The sequence below is a fragment of the Paralichthys olivaceus genome, chromosome 8, assembly GCF_024713975.1.
Source record: "Paralichthys olivaceus isolate ysfri-2021 chromosome 8, ASM2471397v2, whole genome shotgun sequence".
In the NCBI taxonomy this organism is placed as follows: Eukaryota; Metazoa; Chordata; class Actinopteri; order Pleuronectiformes; family Paralichthyidae; genus Paralichthys; species Paralichthys olivaceus.
This window is the reverse complement of record NC_091100.1, coordinates 14,999,446-15,017,454: the sequence shown is the minus strand read 5'-3', so window position 1 is coordinate 15,017,454 and position 18,009 is coordinate 14,999,446. Positions and strand designations below refer to the sequence as shown.

Below are 18,009 nucleotides of genomic sequence, written 5' to 3'. Positions count from 1 at the left end.
AACCCTTTCTCGTTACCATTCCCTCTGTCTTTAAATATCTTCTTCACCTTTCATCCTTTACCCTCCCTCCCTTTATCTTTTTTCCCTCTCTCTCCATAGCACTCCTTCCTTTTCTCTAGCTCAGTATGTTTTAAAGCACGCAGCCCTTTTCATGTACTGCAGTATCTCACCTGCCTTTTTTTTTTGTGCACAGGATTTTGAACAGCATCCCACCGTTGTTGCTTTGCTTCCCTGTTCCCAGTCCAGATGTCCTTTTTCAGTGCTTGGTATTCACCACCACCATTTAATCACCATGCACTACATCAGACAGTTAATTTCATCTTCACATTTACTCAATACCTGAGAGTACATGTGGGGATTTGGCATTAAGAGACAGCAATGTCTGTCGATCCATCTGTGCAATGTATAGTGTCAGGTAAAGTGAAAGGTTTTTTTCTATATGGCCATTCATACCTAAATTGAATAAAGCTTGATAAATTTGGAAAAGGGATGTCTAGACTATCTAAACATAAGAGAGCTGAGGTCATCCATCCATCCAGGCATGCATGCATGCAAGTGGGAATACTTGTAGAAAATTAACACAGACATGGGAAGAATGTGCAGACTCCACACAGAAAGAGCCCAAACTGGGATTTGAGCTTGGAACCTTCATGCTGGAGCTCAGGTCCTACTTGACCCAAGTGATTCAAATGTGCTCTTTGTCTCTGTCTCTCTTCAGGTCCTCTCTGACGTGCCCTCATTGCCTTAAGCAGAGCAACACCTTTGACCCGTTTTTATGCATCTCCTTGCCGATCCCGCTACGACAAACCAGGTGATGTATTACACAGTCAAACCCATATTAACTTCAACTATTGCTGTTGTTGACCAAACTTAGTTGTTAGTGATTTTTTTGTGTATCTGTGGTCTGAGTACATGTGTTGAGCATAGTTGTTAGGAATATTTGACCCTTCTCTGGTTTAGAGGGCAAATCTCCTGTCAGTCTCAAAACTGTTTGGACAAGCAAAAGCTTTTCTCAGCTGCTGGGATGTTGACACTCTGGATGTGTGGGGCTGTCACCTGATATCAGTGATATCCAGTGAATATGATCATTTCAACTGCCCTATGGAGCAGAATGACGTGCCTCAGTGAATAAGTAGAAAAAAGCCATTGATCAAAACAGATGCACCATGAGAGGACATGTTTCAGAGGGACATTTGATAAATATGACCCTGTACACAAACACATGTGTAGGCACGCTTTTGCAGAAGAACACTCAGACTGTTATAGTATCGTCCCCTGGTCATATCAAATTGATAAATGCTGGTAATAAAAAGTTCCTGACCAAAAACCATCTGTGAAGAGTGACACAGAAAGTTTGGAGTTTGGATGCTTTACTGACACGATGATTGCTACAAGACACAGCAGCTCTGCTCCTACACACCCAGGAATTATGAACCTTGATCTCTGAGGAACTTGTGTGTGTTTGTGTACGTACAGTGGGGCTGTTAGAACAATTTTCAGGAGTCGACTAATATTTAAATAATGAAGAGAAATAAATCATTTTCAAACACTGTAACTACTATTGGAATATATATTTTTATGTATGTGTTGGCTCGCGCTTGGCTCGCGGCACACACAAACACACACACACACACACACACACACACACACACACACACACAGCAGAGAGAGAGGAGAAGAGAGGCGCGCACCAGAAAAAAAAAACTGCCCTTGGTCTCATGTTTTTACATCTCTGTGACATATTGTACAGTTATAGACATTGTAATTCCTGTGAAAGGTAAACAGCATTAGTCTGATATCAGAATGATTATCATCACATCATTTTGCTGTGAACCACATATGACTCGCAGAGAAAATACAAAACCCCAAATATCCAGAAGAGCAAAGTACTGTATGTGTGGGGCGCTTTTTTTTTCATTTAAAAATTTTGAATATAATTTGATTTTTAAAAATAATTTGGGATGAAAATTGAAAGATGAAGATTGCCAGGCTGTGTTTCAATAACATCCTCTTCAGTCTCATGTTAGATTTGTGTCACCTGATAGGGTTAAGGTCCCTAAAGATGTGTGTGCAGACCCGTTTTAGAGTTTGTAATAGTAGGGCATAGTGACCACAGCGCAGTAACCTCAATAGATTTTGTCCCAAGTAAATCCCTCTCTCTCAGTCTTACCATAAAATATCTAAAAGGGAAAGAAACAAAAAAAAAAAAAGTTTCAAGTCACTTCACAAGTTTCTCAATTTGCCTTCATCCAGTGCTGGATGAATCCTCCTATCTTCAAACATGCAGACGCCTCTGCTCTGCATCCTCTCTGCATGGCTTCCACTGCGCTCACCCTGAACTTGCAGAGTGAGTCCTCTGACAGTGTGTGGTCTGTCGATGCAGCTCAGCATAAAGGGAAATTCATTCAGGTTCATGGTAGAGTGCCGGCCTCACGCAGTCCTAATACACACATACACACATACACACGAATGCACTCGCACACACACGCACACACACACACACACACACACACACACACACACACACACACACACACACAGTGGCCTCAGTGCACCGTCCTGCTGCAGCAGTATCCCAGCAGAATGCCTGATAAGTTTGAGGCCCCCAGAGACGCAGCAGGGTCTGGCAGCATGGCATCGAGGCCTGGGTGCAGCAGATAATACCAGTACAAGAGAGAAAAGAAGGAGGATTCTGTCCTCTGTGTTTGCCATTGAACTATACACATGACAGTTTTACAGAACTGTTTAGTTTACTTTAGACCAATCAACCATATAGAAGTTTTTTTTGGTCGAGCCCAAGCAATACCTGTTTTCTGTTATGTTAAGGATGTGAAATGAATTCATACTGTAAATCCTGTCAGTGTTTAATCAAATATATAACAGGTCCTACTGCACTTTAAAAGTACAATATGTAACTTTGGCCAATTGGGGTCTCAGAAGAGTTACAATAGACCAAGTTTGTTGATTCTGTGAAGCATCGTGGGCTTTACCATGAAAATTAAACCTGTAGTAAACTGAATCAATACACTGACCACAGAAGGTGCTTTGAGAGTTAACATCAGCAGTAACATCTCAAGCTCAAACCAGCTGTAAATCCAGGATCATAATGTACATTTTGTATGTTTTGTATGTTAAAACATGCGTCCATTAAAAGAGCTAATGTCGTATTTGAACTGCACAGCAGCAGGTAGGAATAGTTATTCTTATCAATTCTTATTACTTACTTAACACTTTTTATTTTAGAAAACTCACTTGTGAAAGAACATTGCAAGTCTTACAAGTCTTAGATGCCAACTTTGTAAGAAAAAAACATGTTTAACTTGTTTACTAGCATGGCATGAATTTGAACAGACAAACCAAACAATAAGAGCATTGTGGAGAAGGTTGAAGTTTACAGGAGTTGTAGTAATTGTTCTACAACATGCAGAAACACATGGCTGTTTATATTGTATGGTTATTACATCTGTATAATTCAAACACTGACATGGATTAGTTAATGTTACAGAAGTGAAGGCCATCAAATACTAAACCGTCACGAGGCTGCCGTGAACCTGCCTTTTAAGAAGATATCTGTGTTTCCTGTTCCTCTCGAGTGTCACACAACTCTCATCCCGTTTCATTTCACGTGTCGGTGTCTCGAGCATCTAACAACGTAAACAAAACAGCTGCTCAGATCCCCCGCGGTCTGCCCTGTCAAGCTCCCCACTGCTTACACATTTCTCACTTGAATAAAACATGATGGGAAACAGGAAGCAGAGGTGTCAGCGATTGCACCATCTTCATTCCAAATGAGAAGGCCTGACCTTACTCTCTCTTCCTGCTCTGTTTTTTCTTGTCTTTTATTCCGTTCACTCACATCAAACTCCATCCTTAGTTACAGATCCCCGTCCTCTATTTAATTTATTTCCCCACTTTCCCTCCTCATTCTTGTCATTTTCATCCTTGCATCCCTTACAGGAGGTGTTCAAATTGCTGTAATTCAGACATGTCCCAGCACACAGCAGCGTCCTGTGGGAGAATCAACAATGTTCCGGCATATCTAGTCACACGCATACACACACAAGGGAAATATGAAACACTCCAACATCAGAAAATGGTCAAATCATCTTCAGATATTAAATCAGACGCAGATGAATCAGACAATTTATGCTCATAAAATTTGAACAGTATCATCAGAGGAAATCTTTTCCCCAACATTAATTGGTCATTAAACAGATCAACAGTGCATTTTATCCTCTTTTTTGCTGTTAGGAAGCTGAAACATTAGAAGAGCACTTAGTAGAGCACATACCTCCTCGAACAGTTCCTGTGAATTCAATCAAGCTTTATGCTCGTCATGAAGATCCCTGAATTATTCCCTGGGAAATCAAAAAACGCCCTATTGTAGTATGTTAAAGGTTCAGTGTGTAGAATGTTGTGACATCTAGTGGTGAAGTTGCATGTTGCAGCTGAACACCCCTCGCCTCACCCTCTTCCGAACATGAGAGAGAACCTGTGGTGAACTTCAATTGTCATAAAAACTCAAAAAGTTTGAGTTTGTCCAGTCTGGACGACAGAAAAGAACAATTCATACAATTTAGATGAAACACACCAGTAAAAACATCACTAGGATTATTTTATATTCAATTTCTGCCAAAAATCCCTTTCACCGAAATCTTACACACTGAACCTTTAAGATGTCAAATATATTTATATGTCATAAGTGTAGCTGGAGTTTATGGACCTATTTGTCTCCATATATTATAGAAGTTGGGGGGGTTGTGCCAGAATCCTCTACAGTAACGTGAAGCATTGCGTCGTCTGCCCTTCTCTCTCTGTCCTCCTGCCCCCCCACCCACAAACATACACACACTAACTCACCCCACCTCCCTCCCTCCTTCTGTTTGCCCCACAGGCCGATGTGTGTGACGCTGGTGTTCAGTACGAAGGGTCAGAGGTATCTGCGGGTGGGTCTGGCTGTACCTCTCCTTGGTACCCTGTCCTGTCTGAGAGCCATGGTGGCAGAGGAGGGTAAAATCTCGCCGGACCAGGTACACACACACACACACACACACACACACACACACACACACACACAAAACCTCTCCCTCCCTTTTTTGATTCCATTGACTTAAATTTGAATTCTTTGATTTAACCTGTATACTTTGTCATTGTTGGTTCATTTCTGGAAGTTATTTTTCCTAGAATAAGTAACCTGGTCAACACTGGTACTCCATTTCCTTTTCTTAAAATGTTCTCCTGTGTCCGTCCCCCTTCAGGTTATCCTGTCAGAGTTGTACTCCACCGGTTTCCAGCGCTCCTTTTCAGATGACGACGACCTGACGGCAATCGCCGACAGCGACGTGGTCTACGCCTTCCAGGCTCCTCCCCTCTACAGTCGTGGAGGCTCTGCACCGCACTCAGGTAACCACGGCAACAAGATGTCCATCCAAAAAATCACTGCTGACTCCGCACACCGATGAGGACAGTTCTGCTCGTTCTCTTCGTCTGCCTCCCTCTGTCCTCTTGATTACACCAATTAGCACTCACACTTTTAACAGTGTCTGCAACCTGCTTTGTGTTACTCCATTCAGTCAGCGTCTTTATGCATGATCGAACCCAAACAAATTAAATTAAATGCCAGTGATTGTGTCTGAAAAGAGCTTAATTGAGTCATTATACTGCTGCGAGTGTGAGGTCATTAACAGCGAGTCTCTGCAGGTTGCCAGCTAGGTACCATGTGTTTTTTCACCACTTCTACTGCCGGGGGCGGGGGGGGGGTGAAGAAGAATGATATCAATAATTCACTTGTCACTTCACACATTGAATACAGTGTCACAGCACGAAGGGAAGGAGCAGACACAGATTCAGTCACTCATTGATGCAGTGCATGAGAAAACACAGACACACACACACACACATGTTTGTACATCTGTCTTAGTGAGGACACTCATTGGTATAATGCATTCTCTAGCCCCTTACCATGTCCCAAGGTGAGCTGCACACACACAGCCCACTGCCAGCCAGCCCCCCCCCCTCATCTGATGAAAATGATGAATGACCCTTACCTCGGAATAATTCATGAGCTCACAGCGGGCCAGACTCCAGGATATTATAACTTCATTCAGTGGAATGTTGTGTGATATACGGAGGGAAAAGATGATGTATGTTGGGGTTTTCTGTATAATCTCCTTTTTTAATAGAGTGGACAGCAGTTTAAAATAACATTATGACATTACAAGGACATTTTTTTAATAGAGCATAATTCGATTTTTAGATCTGAAGCACAGGGGAGAAGTAAAAGTTTGCTTCTGGTTTTGTTTTCATATATTTCCTTTGAGTTTATTTCTGTCTGCAATGAAGAATCATTGTTGACAACTGAATAAAACATGTCTAAAGTAAAGGAAGGTATACTGGTTTGATGCAACGGAAGTTTCACACTGGTAATTTCAGCCTGAAGGGGGCGCTGCTTTGTCTGTACAGTTTAGTCATCTTGATATAAAGACACTTATTCTCATTTATAAACACAGCCCCTCCTGAAAATGACCTTGCTCCCGAGGTGACTCTGGATTCCATGTAGTTTTCACATTAGTTTCTGTGTCTCCCACGTTTGTCCCCTTCATTATTGCTGACATAATGATGACTCAGCAGTTTATTAAGCAGTGCTTTGACATTCTGGACACTTTATCCCGAGGAAGTCCAACTGTTTTACCAGGGATTTTGAAAGCTTAAATGTGATGCACTAAGTAGGAAATAAGACACGATTTGCGCAGATAATAAGTCTTCACTGAAATCCGATGTAAGGACACATTTGTGGTGCAAATCCTTCATCCGCAGCAATGCTACTGTCCACTCTGTGCTATAGTTTGTTTTTCAGGTTGTGTGGAAAAAGTAAAACATGCTGTTTTGATGGACGACTGTACACAGAGCCAGTAGAGCCAACAGTGTAATAAAAAACACTCACAAGTCACACACCAACTTCCTGAGGAGTTGTGTTTTCCTCCAGGAGATGGTTGATGTTTGTTTGTTTGACTCGTATTCCCATTAATTGCTTGTGTTTGATTAATTGTAAAAATATATATATATATATTTTACCCTGTACACATAATATTTTATGCAGGACTTTCAGATGAATAGAAAGAGAATGCTCATAGAGGTAATAGTGATACACTTCTCAGTCTGGTAAGCCTGCTAAATATGGCGAGCAACTCCTTTCACGTTGCTAGTGGAGGACTTTGCCTTTCTGTATTTTACTGGTGTTCTAAAAACTGAGGCGCTCTCTCACCTTGCTATCTTGCAAAATGAGGGCCTGTCAGTTCCCCTGAGTTTGATATAAACTGAGATGGAGCTATTTACAAAAAGTGCATAAAGTCTTAACTTGCCTTTTTAGTTTATTTAACAAACACTCTGTAACTTGTCAATGTCCTCATGTGCCGTCATTCCAATGTAAAATAACCATAACTGGCAAATGTACTAACTATAATTAATTACTAAATTAATTAATATTCATACTTGACGCCAACATGTGGATATTCCCATCTCATGAGTCAGGACGACAATATATTGCAGTATCGATAACCTCTGTACTGCAGAGTCATTTCATCCTGGAGTAAATCCAGATTGAATCCATTCCCATTACAGACAAAAGCCAGAGGATAGCCGGTGTTTGTGGGTTTTTAGACCATTCGGAAAGGGGCTTTACTGGGTCCTCCCAGGATTGTCTCTATCTCATTATCAAGCTCCCACAGCAGGACAGCTTGTGGGTCATGTGACAGCTGTATAGATACTTTAAAGCAGTAGACTAAGTCTCTGCTCTGAAATGCTCTTCATACCCTGTCCTCCTCTGGATGGGTCTATGCTTTAGCAGCAGGGAGGAATGAAACCTTTATAAAGCAATCTACCAAACTGCAGAAACACGCAGCACGCACAGATGACGATTATCTGCAGTGACATGGGTTTAATAATTGCAGCTCCTGGCTCACTTTGCTTCCTTTTTTCCTCATTGAAATGATACTATTGTCACCATACTGCTGCTGCTAAAGCTTTTGGAACATGTCCTGAGCAAGTGTGCTTTTCAGATTTAGGGGATAACGCTACGTTCAGAATGACAATGGCACTAATAGCACAAAAATCTGGTGTCAAAAAATCATTGGGGAAAAATGTTTGCTGCATATCAATATCACTGCATTAGCCAATAAAATGCATTCAAGCTGCTGGATTACTGTCTAACTTTAAGAGTGTAGTTTCACTTTTCACCATCAACAATTTCAACAGAAATCCCCTCATGTATTATAAATTGCTGCGTGGTGTCCAAGTAACTTTTTCTGAGTGACCTAGTATTTTATTTGTCACTGGTACTTTTAGGAACACCTCCACACACATGTAGCCCCTTCAAGTCTTATTAAAATGGCAGTCTTTTAAGTGTTTGGGTCAAACATGACAAAACATTTCATGAGTTGTAATCGCTGCACCGCTCCTTTCAGAATGTTGTTTCACGACACAAGAACTTGAAATCGTCTCCGAACTGTTATTGTAGCCGTCACACTTGTTTGTGTTTTCTAGTTAATTAATTCACTGGAGTAGAGTGTTTCTGAAAAACAAAACACAAGAGCTGTGCAGGCTGGAGCAGAATGACATTCAGAGTCAATAAATAAATTATACAAATAGTCACCACTTGTCCTCGATTCTTGGCTTCCTGTCTGTGCCTCCTCCTCTACATTCCTTGGCTGCAGGCAGGAAACTGTAATGAGGATGGAGGAGGAGGAGGAGAAGGAGGAAGGAAAAGCTTCCAAAGAGATCTTCGTTTGCATGAACCTATGAATAATGAGTAGTCATCCATTTAATAACATGGAAAAAGGCATTTAGTTTGTAAAGGAAAAGAACCGACAGTCTAATGTGGTAGATGCCAGTTCTAGGAAGGGAAGTCTTGCATAAGGTACATGTTGCCATTATACTTTCTAATAACATCCCCATTTAAGACAAAATTCTTGACATTTTAGTTAGCATTAACGCTACACTACTGGAAATCACTTGTAGTCTAACTGCTTTCCTGGATCGGTGAAGAAAAAGTGGAAGAAAAGATTGCAGTTTATTCCAGGTGAAACTAATATACTGTAAAGACGTGGTATCAGATTCTGACATAGATTTGCGTACTTGCCGATGCCTAACCAGGCATTTTCAGCAGTATCTGAAATATTTGTGATGCTGGTAATGGAACAGGTTTTGACGTTTGCCAGTTTATGGTTATTTATTTTTTTACACTGAAATGATGACACATGTGGCCATTGAAGAGTTAAAGATGATAAAGACTAAAGAGGCACTAAGATAAAACTTGATGTACTTTTTCGTACAAATTCTGCTCTCCTCTAGAGGTATTTTATATTTTTAGTCAGTTAGACAAATATCGTGATTTATCGTTACATGATTTTCTTGCAATATATCGATTTTCGCAGAATCGCTGTATCGTGATATTATCTGGAATAATACCATGATCGTGAGTTACCCTGTGATTCCCACCCCGAATGAATAGAATGATGATGAAGCTGTGTATTTCTGCAGGAATAAAAATACTTTGTGTTGAACAGAAACAGAGCATGTTAACTTTGTGTGATGGTGCTCTTGAAATGAAAAGGTAAAAACCAGGCTGCGACATGTAGAAAAACGATTCTCTAACAGGACCTATCTCAGGATAGATGCAGTAATCAAAGTCCCTCTTTGGTTTCATCTCACTCACACACACTATCTGACTATACAGTGCGGCTCCACTAACTCTCCAGCAGGTTATTTGAGTGTTCAGGTCCTGTCACAGTAAACCACTGTGTCATTTCCATCAACTCACTATGGGCTATCTACCAAGTGGAGAGTCTGGGATTTTTGCATTACTTTGAGGGTTTATCTGGGCAGTCAATCGGCTTCTCACAGAGGGGACATCACTTCTGCTTGAATGCACATAAACACTCACACACGCACAAACTACTCATTTGTGCGATCAGCTCTATAGGCAAATCACTTCCCACCATCACTGTCAGTATTTCACTCGTTCTTTTCATGTCACAATATAAATACATCAGCAGCGTCATAAAATAGATATATACAGCGCTTGAATAATTTTGTGTGAGTTAGCACCACATGACAAAGATGTCACACAGGCACATTTAAGGCTGCTAAGTACATATCCTGTGCACTTCCATTAAGGCAGTAACAGGACGCTTAAAGCAAACTCTGTGCAGAGAAGACAGAAGATTCCAGGAACATTCACAGGGGAACTCTTGCCCCCTCCAGTCAAATTCATTATTTTAAAATAACCTGAAGAGAATGAAGACAGGGAGAGATTTGTGTTGTGTCTACAGTCGGTGCTCTGATCAACACGACTGCCTCTGGAACGTGTTCTCAAGTCATCTGGGAAATAACAGCAACGCTCAGCCCGGCTGCCTTATTAACAGCGACACAAATGGGGCATAAATGCCTGCGTGAATGCCATCATGAAGGCTTCCTGGTAAAACAGCATTACAACAGAGTAATTCACCACACAACCTAACTGTGTTTTGGTGAATCAGTCAGCAGAGCAGAAGGAGTTGCTGGTCTAATATTTGACTCATGGGCAGTTTCATTGCAACTTTATTACTCTGGTGTTGTTTTCCTTTGATACAAGTACACAACAGGGGTACAATGGCCATACCGTTGACACTCTGTTGGGCTTTTTGCTGTCTTTAAAAGAGATGACAAAAAGAAAAGGTAGACAGGTAATAAAAAGAGAAAAGGGGGCAGCATCAGGTGCATCCAGTCCCTCCTCTGCTGCCTCCTTGATCTGTCATTTCGCTGTCGGCAGGAAGCTCAGGTGCTTCGCTGTCATCAGAGGCGTTTGTGGTTTGCTGCCAGGACTTGTGATTCGTCCGGGGCCGAGCCCACGGGCCCCCTGGGTATTTTTAGTCAGGTGAGTGGATTGCACTGACAGGGGTCACTCATTTGGTCTCGAACAACATGGGAGAAGTGTCATTTGTAGTCAGCATGTGCCCAAACTCCTCTCTGAGGTTTGTGGGTTACGCAACTTGTGCTATTTTTACACGTCAGTAATGAACAAACTGTTTTGGAAAATAAGACATCAATGTTGAAAGACTTTGCCTCTGGTGCAACAGCAAAATATGATTATCTACTTTAAATAAATGTGTGTGTGTGTCTGTGTGTGTGTGTGTGTGTGATGGATGCCTGCTGAATAATGCATCACAGAAGATCACAGCTTCAACTGGTGCAGAAACTCATTGTCTGATATTAACGGAGAAACTGCAGGACTTGACATGAAACACAGTACTCATAGTGGAAGTCAAAGAAAGAATTTCATTGTACAGGACTGTATATGTGTTACAATAAACACTTTGAACATCTTAAAGATGGTCTTCAACAGATCCAAGTCTTAGTGAATCACTTGGGGGTTTTTTGACCATCAGTTGAAAGATAATTTTCTCACACTGTCACAAGAACAAAGCTGTCACTCAGAGTGGGGTTCAGAGGTTCTTCGGATGCAAACGTCCCAAAGATAGAAAAGACTTGGTAACTGTACATGAGTCTGTGTGTGAACGAGCTGCAGTTCAAACTTGTGTTTTGAATCTCCTCCGTCAAGTGTCCCACAGATCTGAAAACCAAAGAGCGTCTGTTGTAATTATTACTCAGATTTTCTGTTCCTATTTTTATTCCCTGGCTTCTTCTGTGGAGCTGAATCATTGTGTAGGGAAGGGGGTGGGGTCAATAGTGTAACAAGGAGAGAGAGGGAGCATAAGACGATACAGAGGGAAGAAATAGATGGTGCTGGGGTAGTGTGGTCCCCGGGGCTGATCTGTTTTAGATGGTCTTACTCACCATCTCCAGGGTTTATTTTTTGGCGAGAGCGATTTCTGTTCCTTTTCTTGTTAGAATTTGTTGTTAGATTGTTGTTAGAATCCTTTTTGGATTCTGATGTCAGATCATTTAATACCATATGTGCCCGATCGTAACCTGAGGTCCTCCCTGCTCACCAGTTCACAGTCCCCCGCTGAGGACGAGAGGAGACCAGGCCTTTTATGTCAGCGCCCACACTCTTTGCACCAATCTCAGGAGATCTGTGTAGCAAACTCCTTATTATTATTTTAAATATATTTTATAGGTGTGCTTTCTCCTTATTCTCTCTAGATTTTAAATAATTGTATAATGTTTACTGGTATATTTTTACTCCTATCTCACCTTAAACTGTTTTTATTTCTGTATATTTGCTCTATTGCTGTATGATCTAAAAAAAGCCTTTGAATTATTTCTAATTGTTTGATTTTTAGGCTGAATTCATTCGTTCTGGTACATTAGGTAATGTGGGTAACTTAAGCTCCAGTCTGTTTATTTCCTTCTCTAACACAATCTAGTCGACAGGACTTTTACTATAGTTTAGCATAGACATCATGTGAATGAAATCAATTTACTTCATGGGGTGATGTCATATAAAGGAGCAGGGTAAGTGTCACTCAGAAGTTCCCCCTTGGAATTCCCTGACAAGGCTCATGACATAAGATAAATAAGACAATGTTCATCATATCACATTATGTTTGTGATGTATTCAATGTGTTGATCTTAAGTGGAAAACAGATTTTGGAATAAGTCACAAGTAAAAATAAAAAGATGTCCCAGATTACACCAGTTCACTAGACCTGTTTCTTATTGTTTACCTTGAGTTTTTTTTAACTTGTAAAGCAGCTTGTTATTGTGTTTTGAAATTTGCTATATTAATTCATTTGTTATAGTTATTGTTATTTCTCTTCCTCTATCTCTTTATCTCTGTCTTTCTCTGCTCACTTCACTGTTTTAAGACTGGTCTGATTAGACTGTTTTCCCTCAGCGACCATTACATAGTCACAATTAAATGAAGAAATAGTTCAGTATCATGTGAATTGATGATATGAGGTCTTGCAGTGCTCCTCATTCTGAATGTCTGGTTTCTTTTTATTCCTTTTCATTTTTCTGATTCACAAAAATTAAGAAGCATTGTCCTTTCTTTATTCCCTGCTAGAATTCCTCTTCTCACCCTCCATCTCTCCTTTTCTATCAACTCTTCTCACCTTTATCTGTCACTCCTCATTCATCCCTGCTAACACCTCCCTCGTTATCCGGCTCTCCCGTGTTCATCTCAGGGAGGAGAGGGAAGAGGAGGTGAGAATGAGAGTCTGGCAGGAGATTCTCCCAGCACATGTTGGACATGTGGGCGAATCCCACTGCGACATATTACTCTCTGGTTCTGGAAATATTATTAACACTAAAATACTGGTGCTGTTGAAATAAAGCTGAGTTACTTTGATGTTGTCAAATTGTCTCCTCGACAATAATAATTATAACTGCACTTTTAAAAAACACGGTGCTTCAAGAGGTTTTTAAAAAACAAAGATAAAATATGATGGACACATTTTTTGTGAATAGATACACAAGTAAAAGAAACTTGAATTAAAAAAATGTTTTTAATAAAAATATTGTATTCCAAAAGAAGGTAACTCCACAATTAAGGAGCCTTTACAGCAAAGTGTCCACCGCTCTCTTTTTCAAGCCTTAACCTTGCATACGTCTCTATAATTATAGTCGCCATCAGGAATTTTTTTTCTGTATAGAATAAAGAAATAGAAGATGAAATCCTCGAGAGGAGAGATTTATCGCTGCAATATTTGAGGATTTAAAGTCAGAGACCTCTGAAAGATCTCGTTTGAAAGACTTTTAAGGGAGCGGGGGATGATTTCATGCGATTAATCATCCTCAATAAACTGGACAGAGATATCTGATACAATGAAATAAAAATCTGAATTAAAAATCAAATGATTAATGGCATAACATGGGCTCTGTCTCTCCTGTGGTACAAGAACATCACACTTCCCTCAGTGCAATCTAAGGAATCATCCTAAATGTCCACAGCTCCCTCAAATCATAAACTCATCATCTCAATTCACGGAATCTAAATGACATTTGAATGGTTCAGGGTTGTGTTATTATACTCAGAATGATATCGTTATCCTATACAACATTGTCTTTGCTTTGAAACCTGTCATACATAGGCACAGATTTATCTTTCTTCAAGTGGGTGATGATGCCGGACCACCACACCAAATATAAACCTTATGCTAAAACCATAGTCTACAAAAAGGCGAACCCACAGGCCAAAACAACAGCTGTTCTCATTGGATTTGTTTTCACTCACCATTTACGGTTACTCTGGATCATCTGGAGCGACACTGATTAGTGGTTAAGGTTTGGATCATGTGACAGACGTGTACAGTTGTGGTTGATCCAGTTGATCCAATTTAGCACCAACTGTGAAGTTTGATATCAAATCAATGTAAATGTAGCACTGACCACACATGTAGCTAACGTGGGTGCTTGGTATTCTGGTGTGTATTGTGAAAATGTATGTTTTTGTTTGGCCCTGTCTAAAGCAGTCTGACTTATGGGAGTTAAACCTGCCGACCTTGTTATCACATGAACTCTGCCTGAACCCAATTATTGCATATTTGACTACAAGAGTAACCGTTTCTTTCAGTCCACCTCACAGACACTCTTTCTATCTTACTGATGCTCCACGTTGCGGCATCCTGTCTGACTGTGACATTGTGGACCCATTTGCAAATGTTACAATAAAAGACAAGAAAGATATTTGTCTCTTTTGGGAATCTTTACTTCCTCCTCCCAAATCAAAAAGTGAGAATTAAAAATGACAGGGAGGATAGAGGGAGCGATCAGCGTGACAAAGACGCTGGAGATGAATTGGTTGTCTAAAGGGCAGGCAACATGCTGAAAATGTCACATGGAGTTGCTCCTGTCTGCTGAAAAACAAGAACGTCACCATGATACTGATAATTGTCTACCTTGTGGGGACAAAAGACAAGTCCCCACAGTGTGTGGGTGTGTGTGCATTAATAATGTGCACGCAATACATTTATCCTTTACATCTATTCATGCTTGCTCTCAGCCATGTGTGTGTTGAGGTTTCCTGTGTGTGTGTGTCTTTGGAAGGTGGCAGTGATTAATTGCACAGTCGGCATCGAACAGGCATTGTTTAATTAAATCATCTGATAATGTCAAAGTTTATGTTTCCAGGGAGACAAGAGGTTGGGCCTCCTGTATCCCCTTCAGCTATTACCCACTATTAATCATAACATGTGCGTGTGTTGTGTGTTGTGTGCCAGTGTATGTGTGGAAGCAGATTTGATTCTTCCTCAGGGTAAATAAGAATCAAAGGGCAATTCTAGTTTAATGGCTTTTTTTTTTTTCTGAAAATGTTTTTTAGATATTGCTCTTTGCATTGCAATTTCTCACTTTGGCACCCAGAGCTGTTTTGTGATCTTGGTCCATTTCACACCTGCAGTTTGATAGAATAAGCTTCTGAGATGAGTAACGTGTTCTTAGAAGAAGTGCTGGAAGAAGGTGTAATAGAAACACACCACCTATGTAACACTCTGTCTTCCTTTTATTTTATTCTCAGGCCGATGTGATACCAATATTAAAAGTTAAAAGTTTAAAATACCGATATATTGGCAATGATTCCTGTGATGTCATTATTAAACACTTATGAGAAAGAAATATAGCCGATGCTTGATTTTTTACTGTTTGACCATAAACTAAAACACTTGAATTAAGAGTTACATATTTCTCATCAGCCTTTTCCTCTGCTCTGCTCAGGGTATCACCACAGCCTCCCCTCCTCTCCCTACTCCTCCACGGCTGGACCTGATGGCCAGAGGTTACCATCGTCTGGAACCCTCTCCTCCGAGTACCTAAACCAGGGCGGCTCCATGAAGCTCCTCTTCCTCATCTGTAACACAGCAGGCTCTGGCCAGCAAGCTGTCAGGTGGGCTGCCCCTGGATGATTTTTTTTTTTTTTTCTTGATTGCATTTTTATTAATTGGTTTTGCAGCTTTATAAAGTCTTTGACTAGCCGAGCTTGTTTAAAACTATTACCGGCTTCTTTTGGCCAGTAGTTTTTATTCTTACAGTCTACATTATCTGAAGCATGGGTTGAGTACATGTACACATATTTTACCTCAGTGTACAGTGTTTGCATAGGGTCAGTGAGTTCCTGCTGGGTTTTTTTTAGAGGCACATTAAGTGTGTAAATGATGCACTTCCAAACAGTGCAGTTTATTGCTGCCTGAAATCACTGTAATGTTCCTGAACCCATAAGGAGTTCATGTATTTTTGTATCAGAGCATTATTCTAAATGAAGTTTTCATTTGACAAAGACTGTGTCCATGAAACTGGTTAGGATGCTCTGAGATGCTCTGAGACAAACAGGGACATTTTGTACCAAGAGTAACATCACCAGCACCACTATTAAAGCTTTTAAATTATATGAAAGTCTCAGATTTCTCTATCATCAATAAACTATATAACCTAAGACTTGATACGTATATTTACCTTCTGGTGGTCATCATGTGGCTATATATCGGAGCTTTTAACAGACGTGAAACTGCTGCTGAGTTCTCAGAGGTAATGTTCATACATTTATGGGACCACATAATAGATGCTCCAATGAAAGGCTTTTTTTTTTATTGTCAGGATTTGACATTCGAGGACTCGTCTGTCCACATTTCACTAGACTCTCATCTGAGTTGTCATCTATACTTAAAATGAATGTATGCAACAAGCAGGTAATCTAGCTCCCACGAGGAGCCTCAAACAAAGTGTGTGGACACCTAAAAGCAACTTTTGCTGATAAACTGGACTTGTCTGTCTAGACAAGCAACAATTGCCTCTCCCATTAACCTCCCACACAACTTTAATGTGCTTTAACCACTGCAGAGTAGACAGAGTGAGTGTGAGCCTTTAGTGAACCAGCAGACAGAGACAACATTATGAAGCTCTGACGATAAAACAACATGTTTATTTGGCTCCTCACTGCTCCCACAGTAATGTGACTCAGGCTGTCGGTACAAGGTGAAACCTTTACTGCCTTGTTCTCAACTTTCAATAAGCTCAACCTCCTTATTATAGTATATATTGTGTTTTCTCCTGTGGACCTCTAGCTAAAATAATTGATCTGAATAGAGAATAATAAACAATTGATTGATTTCACATAATAAAACAAAATACTGTCCAGATTTTCTACCAAGAGCCTATGATTTTAAAACATGGACTGTATGTAAAGATGGATGACACGTCTCCACTTTCTCCCCAGAAATGAAGCTAAAATATTTCAGATATAAACACCGCCATCTTTCACATCTGGTGTCTGGAGTCTGGCAGCAGCAATTGAGATGTGGACGCTTCGGCTTCACTTGAGGGGAACAGTCATGTTATCTATCTTTATATACAGTGTGTTAAAAAGTAACATAACTTGTTTATATAATAATTTTTGTTTGTATTTAAAATGGAGTCCCTCCTCTTGTTTCCTCTTGTCTCGTCTCCTCTCTCCTCTACCCTTCTTCCTCTCCTCTCCTCCGTCAGGTTCGGACCTCCATTTCTCATGCGCGAGGACAGGAGCATCTCCTGGGACCAGCTGCAGCAGAGCATCCTCAGCAAACTCTATTATCTGATGCTGAATGGATCTCAGGCTCAGGTAATGGCAACACCCTCAGTATTCAGAGACACGTCGCCCACTCTATCCCGTGTCTTCAGCCCTTCAGCTCACTGGTTCATGAACCTTCTCTACTCTATGGGGCCAAATTTAAAAAGCCACAAGTAGAAGAGTGTTCGGTGGTATTTTGATTAATTTTAATTAATGTTGGGTTTTGTGTTTAAATAGCTAGTTGTCATTTTCTGTTTTCAATTGTGTGAGTCACGCCGGGAGCTATTTTTAAATGAGAGACAAAGGTTAAACCACATATCAATGAGATTTGAAAAAGACTGTCTGTTTGATGCTTGTTTTTCAGGCTTTTGGTGATGAATTTTTAATCAGAGCTCATTGCACCTCTGACTGTGAAATAGATTTAAGATGCTGAGCGAATGGTTGTGGAGGTTTCAGTAGGTAAAACTCAGAGGTGGCAAAAGTATGTGGTAAATTCTTTTCTCAAGTAGAAGTACAGATATTTTAGTCAA

At 40.5% G+C, this 18,009-nt stretch overlaps 1 protein-coding gene across 1 annotated transcript in view; it reads left to right on the top strand.

Annotated features, from left to right (window-relative positions):
• Positions 1 to 18,009, top strand: part of usp43a (ubiquitin specific peptidase 43a) — a 91,508-nt gene that overhangs the window by 46,397 nt on the left and 27,102 nt on the right. Inside the window, exons 4-8 of the mRNA XM_020084375.2 lie at positions 719 to 811; positions 4,895 to 5,030; positions 5,259 to 5,403; positions 15,655 to 15,823; positions 17,419 to 17,530. Of these exons, the coding sequence (XP_019939934.2) occupies positions 719 to 811; positions 4,895 to 5,030; positions 5,259 to 5,403; positions 15,655 to 15,823; positions 17,419 to 17,530 (655 nt within the window). The remainder of the gene's footprint in view (positions 1 to 718; positions 812 to 4,894; positions 5,031 to 5,258; positions 5,404 to 15,654; positions 15,824 to 17,418; positions 17,531 to 18,009) is intronic.